Source organism: Dreissena polymorpha, chromosome 1, assembly GCF_020536995.1.
Source record: "Dreissena polymorpha isolate Duluth1 chromosome 1, UMN_Dpol_1.0, whole genome shotgun sequence".
NCBI lineage: Eukaryota > Metazoa > Mollusca > Bivalvia > Myida > Dreissenidae > Dreissena > Dreissena polymorpha.
This window is the reverse complement of record NC_068355.1, coordinates 46,266,053-46,285,436: the sequence shown is the minus strand read 5'-3', so window position 1 is coordinate 46,285,436 and position 19,384 is coordinate 46,266,053. Positions and strand designations below refer to the sequence as shown.

General features: G+C 36.7%; 1 protein-coding gene across 1 annotated transcript; it reads right to left on the bottom strand.

Annotated features, from left to right (window-relative positions):
* Window positions 1–8,191: 8,191 nt before the first annotated feature.
* Window positions 8,192–11,031, bottom strand: LOC127865096 (tubulin alpha-1A chain-like). The gene is made up of 4 exons (XM_052404994.1): window positions 10,873–11,031; window positions 9,767–9,989; window positions 9,307–9,608; window positions 8,192–9,172 (listed from the first exon to the last, which is right to left on the bottom strand). The coding sequence occupies exons 1-4, from the start codon at window positions 10,873–10,875 to the stop codon at window positions 8,345–8,347; spliced, it is 1,356 nt and encodes a 451-aa protein (XP_052260954.1). The 5' UTR covers window positions 10,876–11,031; the 3' UTR covers window positions 8,192–8,344.
* Window positions 11,032–19,384: the final 8,353 nt, after the last annotated feature.

Sequence of the window (19,384 nt, the reverse complement as noted above, 5' to 3'; positions counted from 1 at the left end):
TCAAAACAATTTCCATGTCTGCTCTAAATATGGATGACGAAATAACTTGGACAAAATCGTCATCAGCATGAGACGAGCTAGTATTGTGCGCTGGATTCAGATCCGGTATTCCAAGTTCAGGTCATCTCATGGTGTTAAATCAAAGTACTGGCAGTACTGGTGTGACGATGCTTTTGAAGAGGATGGATATAAAACATCAATTTAAGTTTATCTATATCACCACAATTGTGTATGTACAAACATTTGGGTACGATAAAAAATTTGGGTACGAAAATTTGGGGTACGAAAAAAAAATTGGTACGAATAAAATTTGCGTACGAAAAATTTTTGGTACGAAAAAAAGTTTAGGGGTACGGGGAAGTAGTACCCGTGGGTAACTTGACCCATTGAGCGAAACTGGGAGGCGGGTCACATTCTTGTTCATTAAGTATGGCAATACCTTCATGATGATTCTCGAAAGTAGGTATGAGCACATAGCCGGACCATGTGAGCTCAATCGTATGAGCACTTGACTATCCGAGTTCGCCCACGAACATATGGATAAGTTAACTAATAGCGAAATGACCTTATACATGTATATGCTGAAATCTAACAATCGATCGAAATATCAAACATGGTATGAACACTTAGGTGGTTGTGTAATTTCTGTTAGAATATCGTATTCAATATGTAAATTTTAAATGATTGTGCCCGCACTTGAGTTTGTTGCCTTGTTTGAGTCTAAACGCGCTTAGGCTGCACCCAGTGTGTGTATTTGTGATTTTCCAAGGTAATGAGTTACCTCCGCGCTGAGGCTGCATAATGTTGGGACCCGGAGTGTGTCCAGCATTCCTACCTAATAAGATTAGATTGACGACAGTTGGGACGAATTTTGAATGATAGCTGCAATTTCCAGCTATTTGTTTTGTACTGAAATACTTTTTAAATTTTTTATATGGTCAAATGCTGCGGGGGGGGGGGGGGGATGAGATTATCCGGAAAAAAACACCTGTCCGGAATGGTGACCACAAAACATACAAAATATAACATTGCGCCGAGAGCGGTAATCGAACCGGTGTCGTAAAGGTGAAAAAGCGAACGTCCTTACCACTGCGCTAGCGGACGGACAATTACGCAAAGAGTATATCTATATATATCATAGCAGTGCAGCGTTTACAATTTGCAGGTTCGAAATCGTTCGCATTCTTTAGTTTTGTGATCACGTAAAAAGTTAATTTTACATGTTTTTATTCGCAATTTATTTACTAAATCGAGAACAAATATCAAACAAAATAGGAGAATATATAGTTGTTTCTTTGGTCCATAAAAATAAAATGGATGTAAAATTACTAATTTGAAATTAACGTTCTGATACACTTATTGAATCTGTTTCCCCAGGATATGCTGTTCTATTAATATTTACCTTTATCAACACGAACGACAACTCTGCTAGGAGAATGTTATCAATGAAAATCAACGAGCAATCTCCTACGCAGTGGCGAATGCCAAGGGAAGTAACTGAAAAATCGAGTTATCTCAATCGGACTGGCTCGGTCTTTTACATAGGTCGCCATTGTGAAGAATTATTTTACTGGTTATCAAACCTTGGACGCTGCTGTCCCAGCATCGTCAAAAACTGACTCATCATTGTTCAGGTTTCGGATTGTAGGTCTGATTATGTTTACTTCCTGAAAGTTGACTGAATCACTCCCGACTCGAATAGGCATGTGAAACAAGAAATTTAATTGGACGCAGCAAGACGTTTATTATTAATGTTCGGAAGGTCGTATGAACGTGAACTCTTTTGCACCGTAATCAGATTCATTTAGCGAACAGTACCATTAGATTGAAAATAGTTAAACTGAGAATACAGAGGCACAAGATTTGTATGCACGATCGTGAATTCACAGCGCAATATTGCGATACTAGGATATGAGATCGCGAAAAGACGATCTGCGAAATTAATATAGACTTGCGAGATTGCGAATTCATTCCAGCGATCGGAAAACGTATTATCTCAAGCTCGCATCGCAATCTCGTGATTCTCGTGCAACGTATTCTTGCATTTTTTAATCGCAAAATCTTAACCCTCGTTCATTTACGCTAGCGTCAATTTGTATTGAATGTGTTTGTATTTATAATAACTTGTTGACGAGCAAATGCATCTCTAGATTTGTGTGTACTTTTTATGGTCGTGTGTTGATTAATAAATACTTTCAAATAACAGAACAATTCATGTAGCTTATACATAGTTGTTCTGAGCGAAGTAAATAAGATGATGCATACCGGGGTATACTTTTTTTCTGCGCTTTTTCTTCTAAAAGAAATATAGATTGTAAATCTGTTATTAAAAGTAGTGTATTCAATTAAATAATGACTATAATACTGAAGCAAACATTTATTAATATAGCACAAAGCACTCTGTTTAAATTGTATTATGTAAGTATTGATTGTCCTTCTAAAAAAGCATGTTGTTGCTACGATAACAAAATTAACCGAAAAATAACTTTTACACTTTCATTCAAGCTTCTCTCACTTTAAGGAGAAACAAATTTATACGCTAGCAAATGCTTTGTTTGATTTTTAATGTTTTTATAGACAAGACCAGAACTCGCCACTTGTTGGTATACACCATTTTTACCATTTTTGGAAGACCATACGTTGACCTGCATGCATTTGGTCAGTATATTTTCTTCGTTTGGAATGATATTGAAGACATCTTAAAACTACTGCATCAAACAAAAATAACAATTAAAATAACACGTTGGGTTCAATTGAAAATATTTGTCAAATGTTGGGAAAATATGCCAAGAAAACAAACTGACAAATGGGGCTGACAAACATATACATGTTTAACGATTCTCAAAATACAAATTAACATACAAAATGGGTACTGCTATTATTAACAGAAATAATTAAATAATAAACAGTTAACATTCTCTTGTTAAAAATGTTTCTTGCTTTTCTTTCATTGAACTTTCATTTAACAGGTTCTCGAAATGATTTACAGTGTATTTACTATTTATCACCGATACAGGACTTCTTGTATTTCCACGCCCATATGAAGACTTTCACATTAACAAGGATAATTAAACTATTCTAAGTGAGTTGAACACGCACGCAGTGGATTCCATTGAGAAAAAAAGACATATGTTGCTGCAACGTGTACGTGCGTCAACCAATGCCAAAGAGTTTCATCTGGTTCCTACATACCACATTTTTGTTCGTGTGCACGGATTCAAGTACTAATACATTAAGGTACTTCGCCAGATTCTTCATTTTTGTAAACTAGCGACCCGAAACGCTTTCGTTGGCAAACGTCCCGCATCCTCGGTTATTTGTTTTAAACCGGATGAAGTTGGTCAAGTATGTTTAGTGTTGACAAATAAATAAGGGCGCACGAGAGCCACGCCGGGTATGCGGATACTTTGATAACAGATGGCTCTTCGATACCAGATAACAACAAAAGCCACGCGCGAGTGTTGAGTACTTCAGCTTTTTTGCATTTATGTTCTGTTCATTTTGTTTTCAGACACGTAACATTGTTTTGTCGATAAATGGTATATAATAATAATGATCAGTACGTATTTCAACAAAACAAAAATACTTTGAAATAAATCAAGAACGTGCCAACTAATCAAAATAAAAGATCAATATGTCCATTAATGTTACAACATGTTAAATTTTAGTTGAAAAGCGTTTTTGAGGAAATTCAAATGTTTTAAAGAGTCGGATGCCAAATTTTCATGGACACTTCTTTTACCGATCATCTCAAAGACAATGGCATTTCGATTCCAGATAACTCGACACTTTTTACCAGATATAACACACTCTATTTAGTGAATCAGAAATACAGAATTCGCTGTGGAATATACTGCTAAAGTAAGCAGGCAATAAATAAAAATGTATTTACTGACGTAAATTAAAAACGAATTACCGAAACATTATCTCTTTGGAATATGATAATAAAAGGGAAAGGAAAGTGTAAAGCTCAATTCAAAGGGAGTTTTCCAATCTCTTTTAATTTTTGTGGCTACGCATTAGTATCGTCTTCATGATGCGATTCCAATGAGCACCAATGATAAAGGATTTTATGAGGTGTATTGGCCGCTTTAAGACCCCCTTGCTCCCCTTATCTAGAGTCCTGCTATAAGTTCAATTGAACACAGTCGTGTTGATCCACATGATGCGTTGTATTTTCAAATCTCTTAATCTTAATTTACCACTTAAAGGGGCCTTTTCACAGATTTTGGCATATTTTAAAGTTTGTCATTAAATGCTTTATATTGATAAATGTAAACATTGGATCTTAAAAGCTCCAGTAAAAAATCAAGAATAAAATTTAAAAAAGGAAAAAAAAAGTAGCCGGTACCATGACTCGAACCAGTGACCCCCGGAGTCCTGAAGTAAGTCTGAAGTAAAAACGCATTAGTGCTCTCGGCTATTCCGCCGGGTATAAGCAGGTGTAAGTATTTTATACCTTATATACGTAATCTTCGTACTTTCGTATTAAACGACAACAACAGAACTCTCACAATTATTCCCTTTAAAACAAGTGTATTATTTAGACAATTATTTTCGGTCGTCACTTGAAATATATTACTTCAGAAATAAGCATTTGAATTTTATTTAAAATGTGCACTTATAATATTAATTATATAAATTAATAGTAATACGATTTTTGAAAACGAACAACGCCATTGGTTATATTTTACATGTGTATGTAATAACCTTATGCATACATTCCCAATGAGTCGGGCTTCAAAATGAAACTGATTCGTACTTTAAAATGGTTGGTAAGAATAGCCATAATATACATAAATGCATTTCAGGTAGAAGATAAAACTCGGTTATCAGAGTGCCCAGTTTGTTGAAAGTTTCTGTTATCCGAAGTGCCCTAAATCGGGAATCAAAGTATCCGCAACTTCATGATATTTGTTTATATTTCATTGAATACTATCAAAATTTCAGTATTTGAAGCACAGTGATTACTCTACATGCTGAACTATCAAACAATATCTTGCAATATTTCTAAGTAGTTTTATTTTGTTGATATGTTTACTGTTCATCCAGTTTATGCTGTTTTCCGACCGAATTTTCTATTTTTTGGGGAAAAATCTACCATTCTTCCGTGATGTTTGTCTTTGCAATAGAAAATGATACACCATTTATAAACTCGACCATGCGCCTTGTCTAAAAAACTAATCTTTATGATATAACTTTAAAAAATACTGATGAACTTACCTCTCGCGCGTGGCTTTTGTTGTTATCTGGTATCGAAGTGCCATCTGATATTAAAGTATCCGCATACCCAGCGCGAGAGCTCGCATGTTCAAATCTATTTATGAACCTTTTTCTGGGAAAACGAGACACGGGATTATTAGTGACGAAACTTTCCGCATAAACTGGATTTTTGTTTAAAAGACACGAATAAACGCGCAAAGTGTCGTCCCTGACTAGAAATTTGCGGACTACACAGGCTAATCTAGGGCGACATTTTACGCACACACATTAGCCCGATTTACCCAGAGCGACACTCATTTTTAAGTCGAATGTATATTTAAAAAGTGGATATCAGTCATACATATAATGGACATTGCATATTTTAAAACGGCGTAAAACAATGTGGCACGGTGGGTGGCTGGTAGTTGATACCGACCTTGAAACCAGTTGGGCACTAGTCGACAAACTGGGTGGTCCTCTTGGTCTTGATGGTGGCGATAGCGGCGTTGATGTCTTTAGGGACGACGGCACCACGGTACAACATACAGCAGGCCATGTACTCGCCGTGAAGAGGGTCGAAATCACCATCTAGTTGTCCGGCTCAAAGCAGGCGTTGGTGATCTCGGCCACAGAGAGCTTCTCGGTGGATATGACGGGGCGTATGTCGCCAGGGGAAGTGGATACGTGGGCACCAAGTTGGTCTGGAAATCGGCTAATCTAGCACGACACTTTACGCAAACGCATAAGGCTCATTTTTCCAGAACGATAATCATTTTAATTCCAATTCTTGGACAAACGATCTTAGATATGCTGAAAAGCATAGCGATCTATGGTTTGGAATCTTGTCAAGTTTACTTTCAATCACCGATCCACATTAAGAATCAGATATAAAGAAGAATCACTAATTGTTCGAACCTTCACATTGGAATCTGAAAAGTATGTTAAATAGTCAATTTCGTTCATACAGACGACTCACCAAAATAATGAAGTCCCAAATAGGTCAGTTGTAAGAATATTCATACAATGAACCCAAGTTGGTGACATGCCTTTCTTCTTCTCTCATTTTTAAATTAGTGTAGTTCATCTTTACAATAACAATGTTAATCTTTATTAACATACTAGATAGTTAAAATGATACGTGTTATTTGTGCACAGAATGTTATTATAATACAATGATTTCTTGTGCGTTTTTTACCATGTTTATATATTCACAGTAAACAATGTGTTTGTATGTCTTTTTGGAAATACAAACTTAAATTGTGTGCTACTAATACATAATATCTTGTACGGTATGGAGCAGGATGGCCTCGACCTGCACATTCCTACGGACGAGGTCAATAAATTATATTTTCTCAAAAAAATTAGTTCATACCAAACAACAGATTTCAATGGTAAATTATAGTTTGAAATGCGTTTATAATATTTTAAAAAAGTGGATGGATATGAGTCGCAAATAAAATGAAAATATTTTAAAACTGTAAAAACAATGTGTCTGACAAAAACGATGTGTATCGGATAAAGTTTAATGCATGATTTCGTATTTCGCACTAACATAGGAATTATTCTAACACGAGTCGCGCACAAGAGAACCATGGTTTGCATTTAAGTTACAGAACATCAGTTTTCGGGCAATGTAAGAAAAGAAGACTTTTCGCATTATAAGTTATTTGTTTTTAACGAAGATTTTACGTTCTTACTCACGAAATAACATAAGTAAGAATAAAGCTATTGTTGCTTACTTCATGCACATCATTAGGCCGGGTTTCCATGCATCCGTGTCCGCGCTCCGCGTTCCGTGTCCGCGTTCCGTATACGGACACGGAGTATCATTTCCATGCATCCGCTTATTATTTAAGCCTTTCCGTGTAAAAATCTAATTCCAATCGTGGTGGTACTTGGATTAGGATGTCGTTATTAGAAGAGCACACATTTTTTATGATGACTGCTGCGGCAGCACTGCATGTTAGTAGACGGAAACGCAGACATAGGTACTGGACACGTGCCATCATAAGAAACCGTCAAATTTACGGTACATATACTACCATCTTGTTAGAGAATTAGAGCTTAACGATGAAGAGTTCATGAACTTGGTAAGTTATTAATAATTATGAACAAAATATTTTAATATTGTTATAACCAAAGGTATAAAAAAAGTCCTAATTATCTCCTTGTTCCATACCGCTATCAGCTAATTTCTCCAACACCACAGTACAGAAAGCCCAAACTAGCTGATAAACCACTCTGGACAGGCTGAATTAATGACAATTAGCAAAGTTATATTGATAAACATTACTGATTATTCGTTTTACAGACTTCAAAACTTGTATGTGAACTCGCATAGACAAAACAGAACATAAATAGCGACTTCTTAAAGCGTTATATCTTGTTTGAAATATATACTGTGTCTGAAAAGCGATTATAGAGTGTACAGTATGCAGACGATATATATTCGCAATGTTTGATGTAACGTCTGTGTCTTTTTATTCTTTCAGACGTTGGTTGTATATTTCAGGTCGATCCCTTACTAAATATAATATTTTTTCACTAATATTTATGCTTGAAAGTTGACCATTCATGTTCACTTCCGTAAGTGCAATTAGTATATTATATTGTGACCGTCTTGCGTGGATAAGACTCGACCCAGCGGTATAAACGAACTGCTAGAATAACGAGATTGAAACACGTGAAAATTCCTGATCCAAGGACTAGTGCAGATACGCCATTGTTTTTCTGCGGATAACAAATGGTGTTTACTTAACAACGGTTACACGAGTCAGTGTGACGAGTGTTCGCGGCCAATCGAGAATGGCCTAGAATTGTTGCAGAGATCTGATATAGCTCATATGCGAATAACAGAAGATGTATTGTAAAATCAATATTAACTGTAATGCCGCAATGTGTCCATAGCAACGGCAGTTTTATATTGACGCCAAATGACAGTTCAGGAAAGTTATACACAAACAAGAAATAACCCAACAAAAAACACATCATTTTGTTCCTTTTATTTTCATTATGCCCATGGAAGGTTTGTAACAAACAAGTAACAAATCTATGGCAACTCAAAGCAATTAGTTAAGTTGTGTATCATGAACATTTGGAAAGTGTCATTGTTATGACCGAGAGTCTGATTAAAAGTACGAGTTTAATACTCCTCGCCCTCCTCCTCACCCTCGCCCTCGACGGAGTCGACACCGACCTCCTCGTAGTCCTTCTCAAGAGCGGCCAAGTCCTCACGAGCCTCGGAGAACTCACCCTCCTCCATACCCTCTCCGACGTACCAGTGAACGAAGGCGCGCTTGGCGTACATCAGATCGAACTTGTGGTCAAGACGAGCCCAGGCCTCGGCGATGGCGGTGGTGTTGCTCAACATGCACACGGCACGCTGCACCTTGGCCAAGTCACCTCCGGGCACGACGGTGGGTGGCTGGTAGTTGATACCGACCTTGAAACCGGTTGGGCACCAGTCGACGAACTGGATGGTCCTCTTGGTCTTGATGGTGGCAATCGCAGCGTTGACGTCCTTGGGGACGACGTCACCACGGTACAACATGCAGCAGGCCATGTACTTGCCGTGACGGGGGTCACACTTCACCATCTGGTTGGCTGGCTCGAAGCAGGCGTTGGTGATCTCAGCAACGGAGAGCTGCTCGTGGTAGGCCTTCTCGGCGGAGATGACTGGGGCGTAGGTAGCCAGGGGGAAATGGATACGTGGGTATGGCACCAAGTTTGTCTGGAACTCGGTCAAGTCCACGTTCAGGGCACCGTCGAAGCGGAGGGAAGCGGTGATGGATGACACAATCTGGCCGATCAGACGGTTCAGGTTGGTGTATGTTGGGCGCTCAATGTCGAGGTTGCGGCGGCAGATGTCGTAGATGGCCTCGTTGTCGACCATGAAGGCGCAGTCGGAGTGCTCCAGAGTGGTGTGGGTGGTCAGGATGGAGTTGTATGGCTCAACGACGGCGGTGGCGATCTACAATAATTCAACAAAAATACGAATAAGTTGCGTGAGCAGAGCCGTTCCATTAAAAAAGTGTCTATATCAAATATAAATAAATGTATCTTTTAGTTAGGACTGATGCGTAGACTTGTGCGCTTGATGCATACCTGGGGAGCGGGGTAGACGGCGAACTCGAGCTTGGATTTCTTGCCGTAGTCAACGCTCAACCTCTCCATGAGCAGGGAGGTGAAGCCAGATCCGGTACCACCACCGAAGGAGTGGAAGATAAGGAATCCCTGCAGACCGGTGCACTGGTCAGCGAGCTTGCGGATTCTGTCCAGGACAAGGTCGACGATTTCCTTGCCAATGGTGTAGTGACCACGGGCGTAGTTGTTGGCGGCGTCTTCCTTGCCGGTGATCAGCTGCTCGGGGTGGAACAGCTGGCGGTAGGTTCCGGTGCGCACCTCATCTGAAAGGGCATGTCAAACATATAGTTTACCTCTTAATGTACCGGCGTTATTCAACTGTTACTTTTATCTATTTATATAACATATAAACCATTATAAAATGGGTATCAATTAAAACGCTTATATGTTATAATTGAATAAGAAACACAAATGAACCTACCGACGACGGTTGGCTCGAGGTCGACGAAGACGGCACGGGGAACGTGCTTGCCGGCACCGGTCTCACTGAAGAAGGTGTTGAAGGAGTCGTCACCACCTCCGATGGTCTTGTCGCTGGGCATCTGACCGTCGGGCTGGATGCCGTGCTCCAGGCAGTACAACTCCCAGCAGGCATTGCCGATCTGGACTCCGGCCTGGCCGACGTGGATCGAGATACACTCACGCTGAAAAGGGGAAATTTCACAGTCAGTGTAATTGAAATATTAATGGGCTATTGACAATTTGAACGCACATATTTATTACATAGTACTCAGTTAAAACGCGTTATAAAAGTACTATGTAGCGAGGCTGTAGTCGCCATTTATTTATGCATTTACGCGACAATTAAATGTAGCCTTGTTCCAATTCAAAACGCTTTCGATGTTATATAAATCAGAGCGTTGCCAAGACGACAGATATGGTAGTCAAGTACAGAGCAGGTGGTTTAACAAACTTCGTTAGCTAACGAGCGTTAAATAGTGAACATGGACCTTTAAGAACCGCGTGATATCAGGTCATTCAATGAATAGAGCGCTTACGGCTACTCGAGCAGACGAATTCAGTAAATTATTCAATAGCCCTGAGAGATTCAATAAATCCAGCCTAAGCGGGTTTCTACAACAAAACAAATACATGCCGAAAGTCTCGATCGTTCTTTTGTTTACAGGTTGTACGATCGAATCAGTTAACACTTGTTTAATTTTGTATTCGATCGTATTCCAACGAGCGTTAAAACCAGGGACCTATACAAACAAAATTATTTAAACGGTATGCACTTCAACCACGCTTATCAGGGCGTGAGCACCGCGTCAATGATTTATTGTTACTAAGGCTTAACCTTTTCAATGAAAAGAAGTTAACAATAAATTATATTAGCATATAATCGAACTTTGTCCGTAAAATGGCTTTAGTCTAAATTAAACCTGAAATCTGGAACACAAACTTTACTATGGCGGTCAATTAACAAAAAAACAACGCTCTATGTACAACGAAGAATTAATCAATATACGAAAGCAATTGATTAATTAAACAATAATATTATAAATATTAATATAACTGCGCACTTACCATGTTTGTAGTTTAGTTTCCGGTGGAGGAAGGAATGTAACAAAGGGTTCTCACTTTGACGTGAACAGTCGGTGCGAGAAATCTGTGTTGTGATGAAGAGCGCGTCTGCGCCGCTTTATATACATCGCAACAAACGGTCGCATAGCAGGCTTGAAATGCAGAACGCTGATTGGTCCACAGTGGTCACATGGGGTGATAAAGTTTGAAGATATTCAATATCCATTTGAAAAGCCGCCAACAGGATTGTTCTTGTTTTGAACACCAAGCCAAATACCAATACAATTGTTAATACTATTATATTAAGTATATCGATTTTGAAGACGTAATCCCGTGTTTAAAGACTTAGCGGGTTTGTTAAAGCAGTATTGATTAAGAACCCACAATGAAGTCAAATTGTATTTGAAAATATAGTTCACCCTTAAGTTAATCATGAGATACACTAAAGATCTAGAATGTTGGATGATGAGTCATGTAGCATGCATTATGCATCTGCTTTAAATAAAGAAGATGCGTCATCTTATAAAAACTAGTCTGTAAATATGTATTATACGGTTATCCTTAGTTTACACTAGCTTGTAATGATGATGTAGGTAGCTTGTGACTCTCACTCGTTTTCGGCACATGTACTATCTAAGAAAAAGTACCGCGGGTACTTTTAATCATACTACGTGTACCCCGCGTACGGAAAATACGTTTAAAGGCACCCGGTCGTACTCCGGTGTACAATTAAGTTTTTTACGTTCCCCGTGTGCTTTGTAGTATAATTCATAATTTAGATTTGTATAATAATTAATTTAAAAAAAAATATGATAATTTATAATTTGTAATTGCAGTATAATTAAGAGTACCCGGGGTAATTTTCAGTGGTACATGGGATGACAATGACCAATCGGGCGTTAGTGACTGATCCATATGTGTCTGTTTTAGGGAGTGTTTCTACCTTTTCCAACAGCTGAGACTTCGTCGACCTTCCCCACGAAGTTGAAACGGGTACGTGGTCTGTGCACACACATTGAACAAATTTGTACTACTAAAGGGACCTTTTTACAGATTTTGGCAGGTATTGAAGTTTGTCATTAAATGCTTTATATTGATAAATGTAAACATTGGATCTAAAAAGCTCCAGTAAAAACAAGAATAAAATTAAAGAAAGAAAAAAATAAGTAACCCTCAACTGGGTTCGAACCACTGACCCCTGGAGTAAAAGTATAGTTTAGACCATTCGGCCATTCGTGCTCATACAGTGAGTGATGTATTTTATACTTTATATAAGCAATCCTCGTAGTGTCACAAAATATAACGACAACAACAGAACTCTCCAAATTATTCAATCGTTTCGCGTTTCAACGCTGTATAATTTTCAGGTTTTTAAATCGTCAACAAATGCATTTAATGGATATTTTAGATCATGGTAAATGTTCAGTATTACTGTTTCCTCACAAATATCATAACTACAACGAAAATTTGCGAATCTGAAACTTTTTTTTAATTTTGTCAATTTAACAAAACGTGAAAAGGTCCCTTTAAGACAGTGCATATATACAATAGTAGATGGTAGAAGTGTTAAAGGGGAATACCGACATTTCGTTAATTAAATTATTTTCAAAAATTAGATGATCTTCTTTTAGATATTCTTCAAGTGGTTTTTAACGCATAGCTCTCTTTAAAAAGTCTCGGAAACACTTCATGCAGGCGTAGTAGTAGTACAATTGTATCGAATAAGATGACTACGTACCGCTTTATGTACGCTCACTATTGATAACTGAAGTAAATTTTACAATGAAAGAGGCTATTTTTGTAGACTCGAGTCCGACTCCAAATAATAGATCGTTAATGTTTTTAGAGTGTATACATTTTTTTCTTAATTATTTTATAAATATATAATTTTATTGTTACTATATTACTTGATAAAAAATCTTCCACAATGATGGAATTTGCATTGTTGATAAATGTCAGCAGTAAATGTCTTAACATAACAAACACAAGCAATTGCAGTTGGTATTTTCCCATTGACTTGGACTACACTATCGCCTGGCCAACAGTGTAAACAGCAACCCGGCCCGTCAACGTTCCACAAACATAAACTCGACGTACGTGTACGGGTATCATGGGTAAATATACAAATACACAAAGCCCGTTTTCAAAACCATAAAATTCGATGAGATATCGATAATAATTTAACACCTGACGACGTGTATTGAAGGTTGGTTGTTGACTATTGTTTTACGTCTTGGATACTGCTTTATTGATAGATCTTGGGATTAAAGTGATCATACTGCAGACTAAGGGATTACTGTTTTTCATATACACTCGGATAGGTTAAGTGTTTAAGATAATATGTTTTAATGACAAAACATACTTAAAGCGATTAGAAAAATCCATACAGTAAACCAAGATATACAGCAGACCACAAAAAGATTAAAATGACAAATGGAAAACCTCATAAATTATAAAACATATGCAAGAAACGTCCAGTCAATTATGTACAATTATGTGAAATAGAAAACACAATTTTATAACTATTATGTATCGGTCATTATACCACGACCTGCGACAAATAAATAAAACAAACATTAAATATATCGACATTTAAAAGAATCGATATACTTTTGTCAATACATTATTTAAACATGCGTATTTGTTTTGTCCACTTGATTATAATTCTGAGAACGTTCGATAATATAAGAATAACTTTGACCGGCATATATTTATTTCTGTTCGCAAAACAGTCATGAACGAACATTGAAAACTATTTTGCCAAAACAAATACTACGACTGTATAAGCTCAGTCGATACTGCTTTTCATTGGGAACAAAGCGTTATCATTTACATTGTAAGCATTTCCCAAACCAGTCCATGTCTCAGAGCTGTGGAATGAATTCATTGATCGGAGATCAATAAACGTTGTTTTGGACGCGCAGTTTACTTACCAAGGGCGACTAGATAACCGTCTCAAATCAATGACATACGAATCAGTTTTATAGCCGATATCGCATTTAGAAACATGAATATCCAGAGATCTTAGCTTGTTTATTTCAAACATTTCCACACATTATTTTAAGTTATGACACAAGATCTCTGTTAACTTAAATACATGTATATTGATTTGGTTATTAGTTTTTTTAGGAATAGCACATTCCGGAATAATGACTCAAATGGGCCTTATGCGTTTCAAATTCTTTCAATTTTTCTTGATTATAATAATTATTAAACATATTCGAACGATTTCAACAATAAATATTTAAAGACACTGCAAAAATGAGAGAAACTGGGGACTAACGCAGTTTAAAAATTGTATTCATAGGGTTTATACATGGTATGTGCCCATGTTATTAGTAATATGTTCCTTCATTTACACGTACTATTGCTAGACGTATATATGAACAAACTTTTAAACCCACTCATGCAAACTAACTCCGTGAAAGTAACGTGATTTTAGATGATATTTATGCCAAACTTCTTCAAATATTCGTTCTAGTCTAGTAAACAATACTCATTTGTGTCAACGTTAAGAGAATAGAGATCCTTGTGGTTTTGTAGCGAAACAGGTATTTAACGGTACACACGATAATCAATAATGGTACTTTATACTTTTCAAAATGCAATAATACCCAGGTGTATTTGCTCGACCTTTCCAAAACTCTGTCTTATTCACCTTAGCATATACAACGGTTATTACTTGGGCTGGATCGAATACAGACCCGACGATCATAAAGTGAGCCGTATGTCATAAGAACCTAAATTTACATTATCAGCTCTCAAGTTTCAATGAAGTCCCGCGGTTTAAAATCTATTCACCATACAGATTGGTTTCCACTCAATTTAACCTGTATAATTTACAGGAGTGTCATTTTACTCGGATACATTTGCATCGGGTCTTTAAATAAATAGACCCAGATAAGCCCGCGTTCAGTATTATCGATGACCAAAAATTCAACCAAATAGCGGGGACAATGATCGCTGTGTATTGATCAACATGTAAATTGACTTTATATTTTATTTTTAGTTCAATAAACGCATTCCATGATTGAACTACTGCGAGAATTGCGATGTGCCCTAGCGCTTACACCCTCGACATTTGCTATACATTTACAGCGCAAGTCTTCGAACATGTCCGAGTGTATGTGTAGCTTAAATAATTAGTCATTAAGTTTCTATATCATTTTGAATGAACTCCAGAATATTGAAAACATTTACAGTTTAATCACGAGTCGATCCTTGCCTTACACATAACTACCTTTAATTGCACATCTCAATGAGTATACATTTGCTGACACATCACTTATTGTCTAAGATTGCTCACACATCACTCTGTGTCTACCCTTGCGATATTTACTTACTTATTTACACTAATTTACACAAAAAATCATCACTATGCAAGATATTCTTAAAACAAAAATATATACGTGTACATTGATCCGTAAAATAACTTCTCCTCCCATTAGCGAAAAAAATGCATTACATACTAGTCGCCGCTCTCCAGAGCGACGCCAATAAAAGACAATTTAGAACCTACCACAGAATGTTAACCAACTAAAAGTAGACTGATGGGATCAAAACACAAATTAAAAAAAAGTATACACAGATAATTATTTTATTTCATTACAAAACACACAACAAACAAATCCTTAACAAAAAAATCTTCAGTTTCTGAATAATTTTTTGTTTATTTGACAAAACATTTTAAAATATATTACTGATAATTACCAGAAACATAAAAGTGATCAATACATATTCATTGATTTGTGAAAATGTTTGCACTGTTAATACAGATTTTACAACACTGGTAAAGAGTGAAGTTAACAAGAGCACCGCATAATGGGTGCCACGCTCGGCTGCGAAAGCTTGTCAGAATAATTTTTTTAGAGGTCACAGTGACCTTGACCTTTGACCTAGAGACCCAAAAATGGGTGTGGTGTATAAAACTCATGAAGGTGCTGCTACATATTAATGAAGTTTCAAAGTTGTAGGTGAAATCACTTTGATTTTAGAGCAAAATGTGAAGGTTTTAGCAAGACGCGGACGACGACGGACAAGACGAGCTGGGTATGACTATACCTCGGGTTTTCTACGAAAACAGCCAAGCTAAATATTAATACATGCAAGATTTCATATTAATAATTATAAAATTGCATTTTGTGTGTGTGTTGAAACTTTTGAATGTTTAAAATTGTTTCAAGTATAGATCTTACAAATTATTCCCTTTCAGATGAAAATATTGAAATGCAAATGACTGAAAGAACCACTAATAACGCAGTATAATCCTAATGAAAATAAACAAATGTTGAGTAACAACGAAGGATCAAAATCATAAGGGTTGCAAAAAAAGTTACATATAAATATATACAATGGTCATATTAACTAATTTGACCAGGGGAACTAACCCAATTAAAGTATTGTCGCAAATATGTCCTGTCTTATTTCCCCTTTTAAACTAAGATATGACAGAGACAAGACATTTTAGAAATTCTGTTACTTTCTGAGATTAGAATTTAAACTGCAGGGCTTGATATTGACAGTAGTACAATTTCCCACGCAACCAGAATATAGGTCCAGACAAGTAAGAAAACAACGCTAGTCCAATAATAAGTGGAAAAATTCAAGGCCTTCATTTTCAGGAATAAACTAAGAATATAATTGTTTCTAAAATCCTGTAATTTGGCTTGACTTTCTATCCAAACCTTTAAGATTGACATTTGAACGACAGTTTTGTATGGTAATCAATAATAATGTTTGTTTTGCACAATAAACACCTATTACACTAAAGTAAACTTTTACTGCGAAAATCTGCCCGTACAAGTGGCTTAAGGTTATTGACAAGGTTTTTAACTGTTCAAAGTATAACTTTTAAACTTAACATCACAAAGAAGTACCTTTCATAAATAAAATATAATTTGCAAAGCATTGTAAGATAGTGTTGATCTAGTGTGGACTTGTATCAGATCTTTATTTCCAACTTAACAATGTTTTTCAACAAATTAAGTTTTAGTTTAAACCTATTTATTTTAGCTCGATTGCATCGAAAGCCTAAGGCTTATATGAAACGCTCACGGGACTAGAACCAGTACTTGGTGTCTGTTGAGGAAGATCTAAAGAACGCTCCCACAGTGGGGATAAGTTTTACATTATATAACGATTTCATTTGTCATCCCACATACTTCAGCCTTGCGCTTCTGCTTATATGATGTCCTTTGTTTTTAATGCCTGCGTTCCAGAAAAAAAGCACACAATTGATGTTGAACGTACCCACAGGCCTGATAAACATTATTCTCATAAATATAGTTTTATATTATAAATACCAGTATAAAACAGCTTACAGGTCAATTACATAATTCAAATTATGGTGCTGTTTGCCCTAAACAATGCCCTTCACAATCACAACAATTATATTTCTTTAAAGCACATTGAAATTGCTCCATTAAGTGAAATATTGGCTGATATATACAATAACAGTGTTTAAAGCTATTAAACCTGAAGAAAACATCAATAAACAGTATTGGCATATGAGTCAGGTAAGCCTTGGTTAAAACAGGTAGAAGTATACCAGTACAACTGTGCATTTAACAGAGAGCATACTCTCAAGAATAATGACATTATGATCATTGATATTAATTAATTTAAAAGACTGGCAACTATGATGCCCTGCATCTGGAAGCATTGAGTCGTGTTCTGAGAAAACAGGGCATAATGCATGTGCGTAAAGTGTCGTCCCAGATTAGCATGTGCAGTCTGCACAGGCTAATCAGGGACGACACTTTCCGCTGTTATGACATTTTTCGTATAAATGAAGTCTCTTCTTAGCAAAAATCCAATTTAGGCGGAAAGTGTCGTCTCTGATTAGCCTGTGTGGACTGCACAGGCTAATCTGGGATGACACTTTACGCACATGCATTATGCCCAGTTTTCTCAGAATGCGTCTCAATTAAATAGACTGGAAACTATGATGTCCTGCATCTGGAATCAGTGTTCAACACAACAACAGAACAGGAATGTCCCAAAGCAACCACATGTCCTGTAATGCAGCAATTACACAGTCTCTAACACTCCATTTCTTCCTTCTTTCAGTCAAGAGTCTGCCCTTTCACTATCTGAAATACAAGGATTCAAAAACTGAATTTCAGTTGTGTTAATATTTATAAATATATGCATCCATACATTGTATATCCACCCATCAGATGTTCTTTTAATTAATTTATTTAAGAAGAGTTATGGATCCTGTAATTTGTTGTCAGTCAAATTTACATCCTTTATACTTAGCTTACACATGAATGATCAGTATCATGCAAACAAGTAGAGTCATTGCACATGATAAATTGTCACAAATGCTTCTATTGTAGCTATATTTATACACACAGACAACACTTAGTGGGAGCATATGTTATTCTGTGAACGCTCTCTACATGGTTTACATAAAAATCCATTTACTTAGAAGGCTTATTTAATTTGTTTCAAGCTCCTCACTTGATCCCTATATTCCCACATAATAAAGAGCCAACTACTAACTCTAGCTTCTATGTATTCCACCCTCCTCTCCAACTGGGTGAGTTTCTCATTTAGGGTTGCTAGTCTGGATCGACAGGAAGTATCTGAAATATTAATAAATTCAATATGTTGGTCAAAAGCTTTACTTTGCCTACGTCATTATGTTAACATTTCTGACAATTATCAATAAATATAGAATTGTGTTAATATGTAAAACATAAGATATAGATAGTAAATAGTAATAAAATACTATACAAGGCAATTAGTATATAAATATTTATAATTACTTACATCAGGTGACAGAGGAGATATTATTTAAGTCTTTTTTCAAACAAGAGAGCCAAGATGGCCCTAGTTCGCTCACCTGAGAGGAGTCGGTTCATTCAATCTTTACCTAGTAATGTCAAACTTGACCTAGATATTGACCAGACAAACATCCTGGTCAAGTTTCATCATTATTGAACCAAAACTCTGGCGTAGGGAGTGTTTTTGTTTTTGTAAGATTTAAAATGGTGACCTATATTTTGAGGCGACCCCCTTACCAAACATCAAACTTTGCTTACAAGGATTTTGTATAATATAATGAAAATTTGGACAATCTAAGGGCAATAATTATGGCATTGATTATGTGATTTTGCTCATCATCAAACTTGACTGAGATCTTGCAGCGACTTTGATAAAGAATGCTTGAGAAATGTGAATGCTAGAGTGTTTACAAACCGAATGTGGACGGATGGACAGCGGACAAAGACCAATCCTAAAACCTCACCTGAGCAATCAGGTGAGCTGAAAAGTGTGTTTCACCGATCTCAACCATTTTCCAACTTGTCTAAGAAATCAATAAAACCAATGTATTGACTAAGTTTCACGATGATTAGGCAAAATATGTGACTTCTATAGTGTTCAATCACAAGGTTTCTCTCTATATAGTCACATAAGGAAAACTGCCCCACCCCCCTGACAGCCATGTTTATTGACCCATCGGGACCATTTGCAAACTGATCTGAGATATATATAAAACCAATCTTTT

Coding starts and splice junctions, on each gene's coding strand:
- LOC127865096 (XM_052404994.1), bottom strand. Junction 9,609..9,766: donor CCTCGAGCCAACCGTCGTCG/GTAGGTTCATTT, acceptor ATGCCCTTTCAG/ATGAGGTGCGCACCGGAACC. Junction 9,173..9,306: donor CCGTCTACCCCGCTCCCCAG/GTATGCATCAAG, acceptor GAATTATTGTAG/ATCGCCACCGCCGTCGTTGA.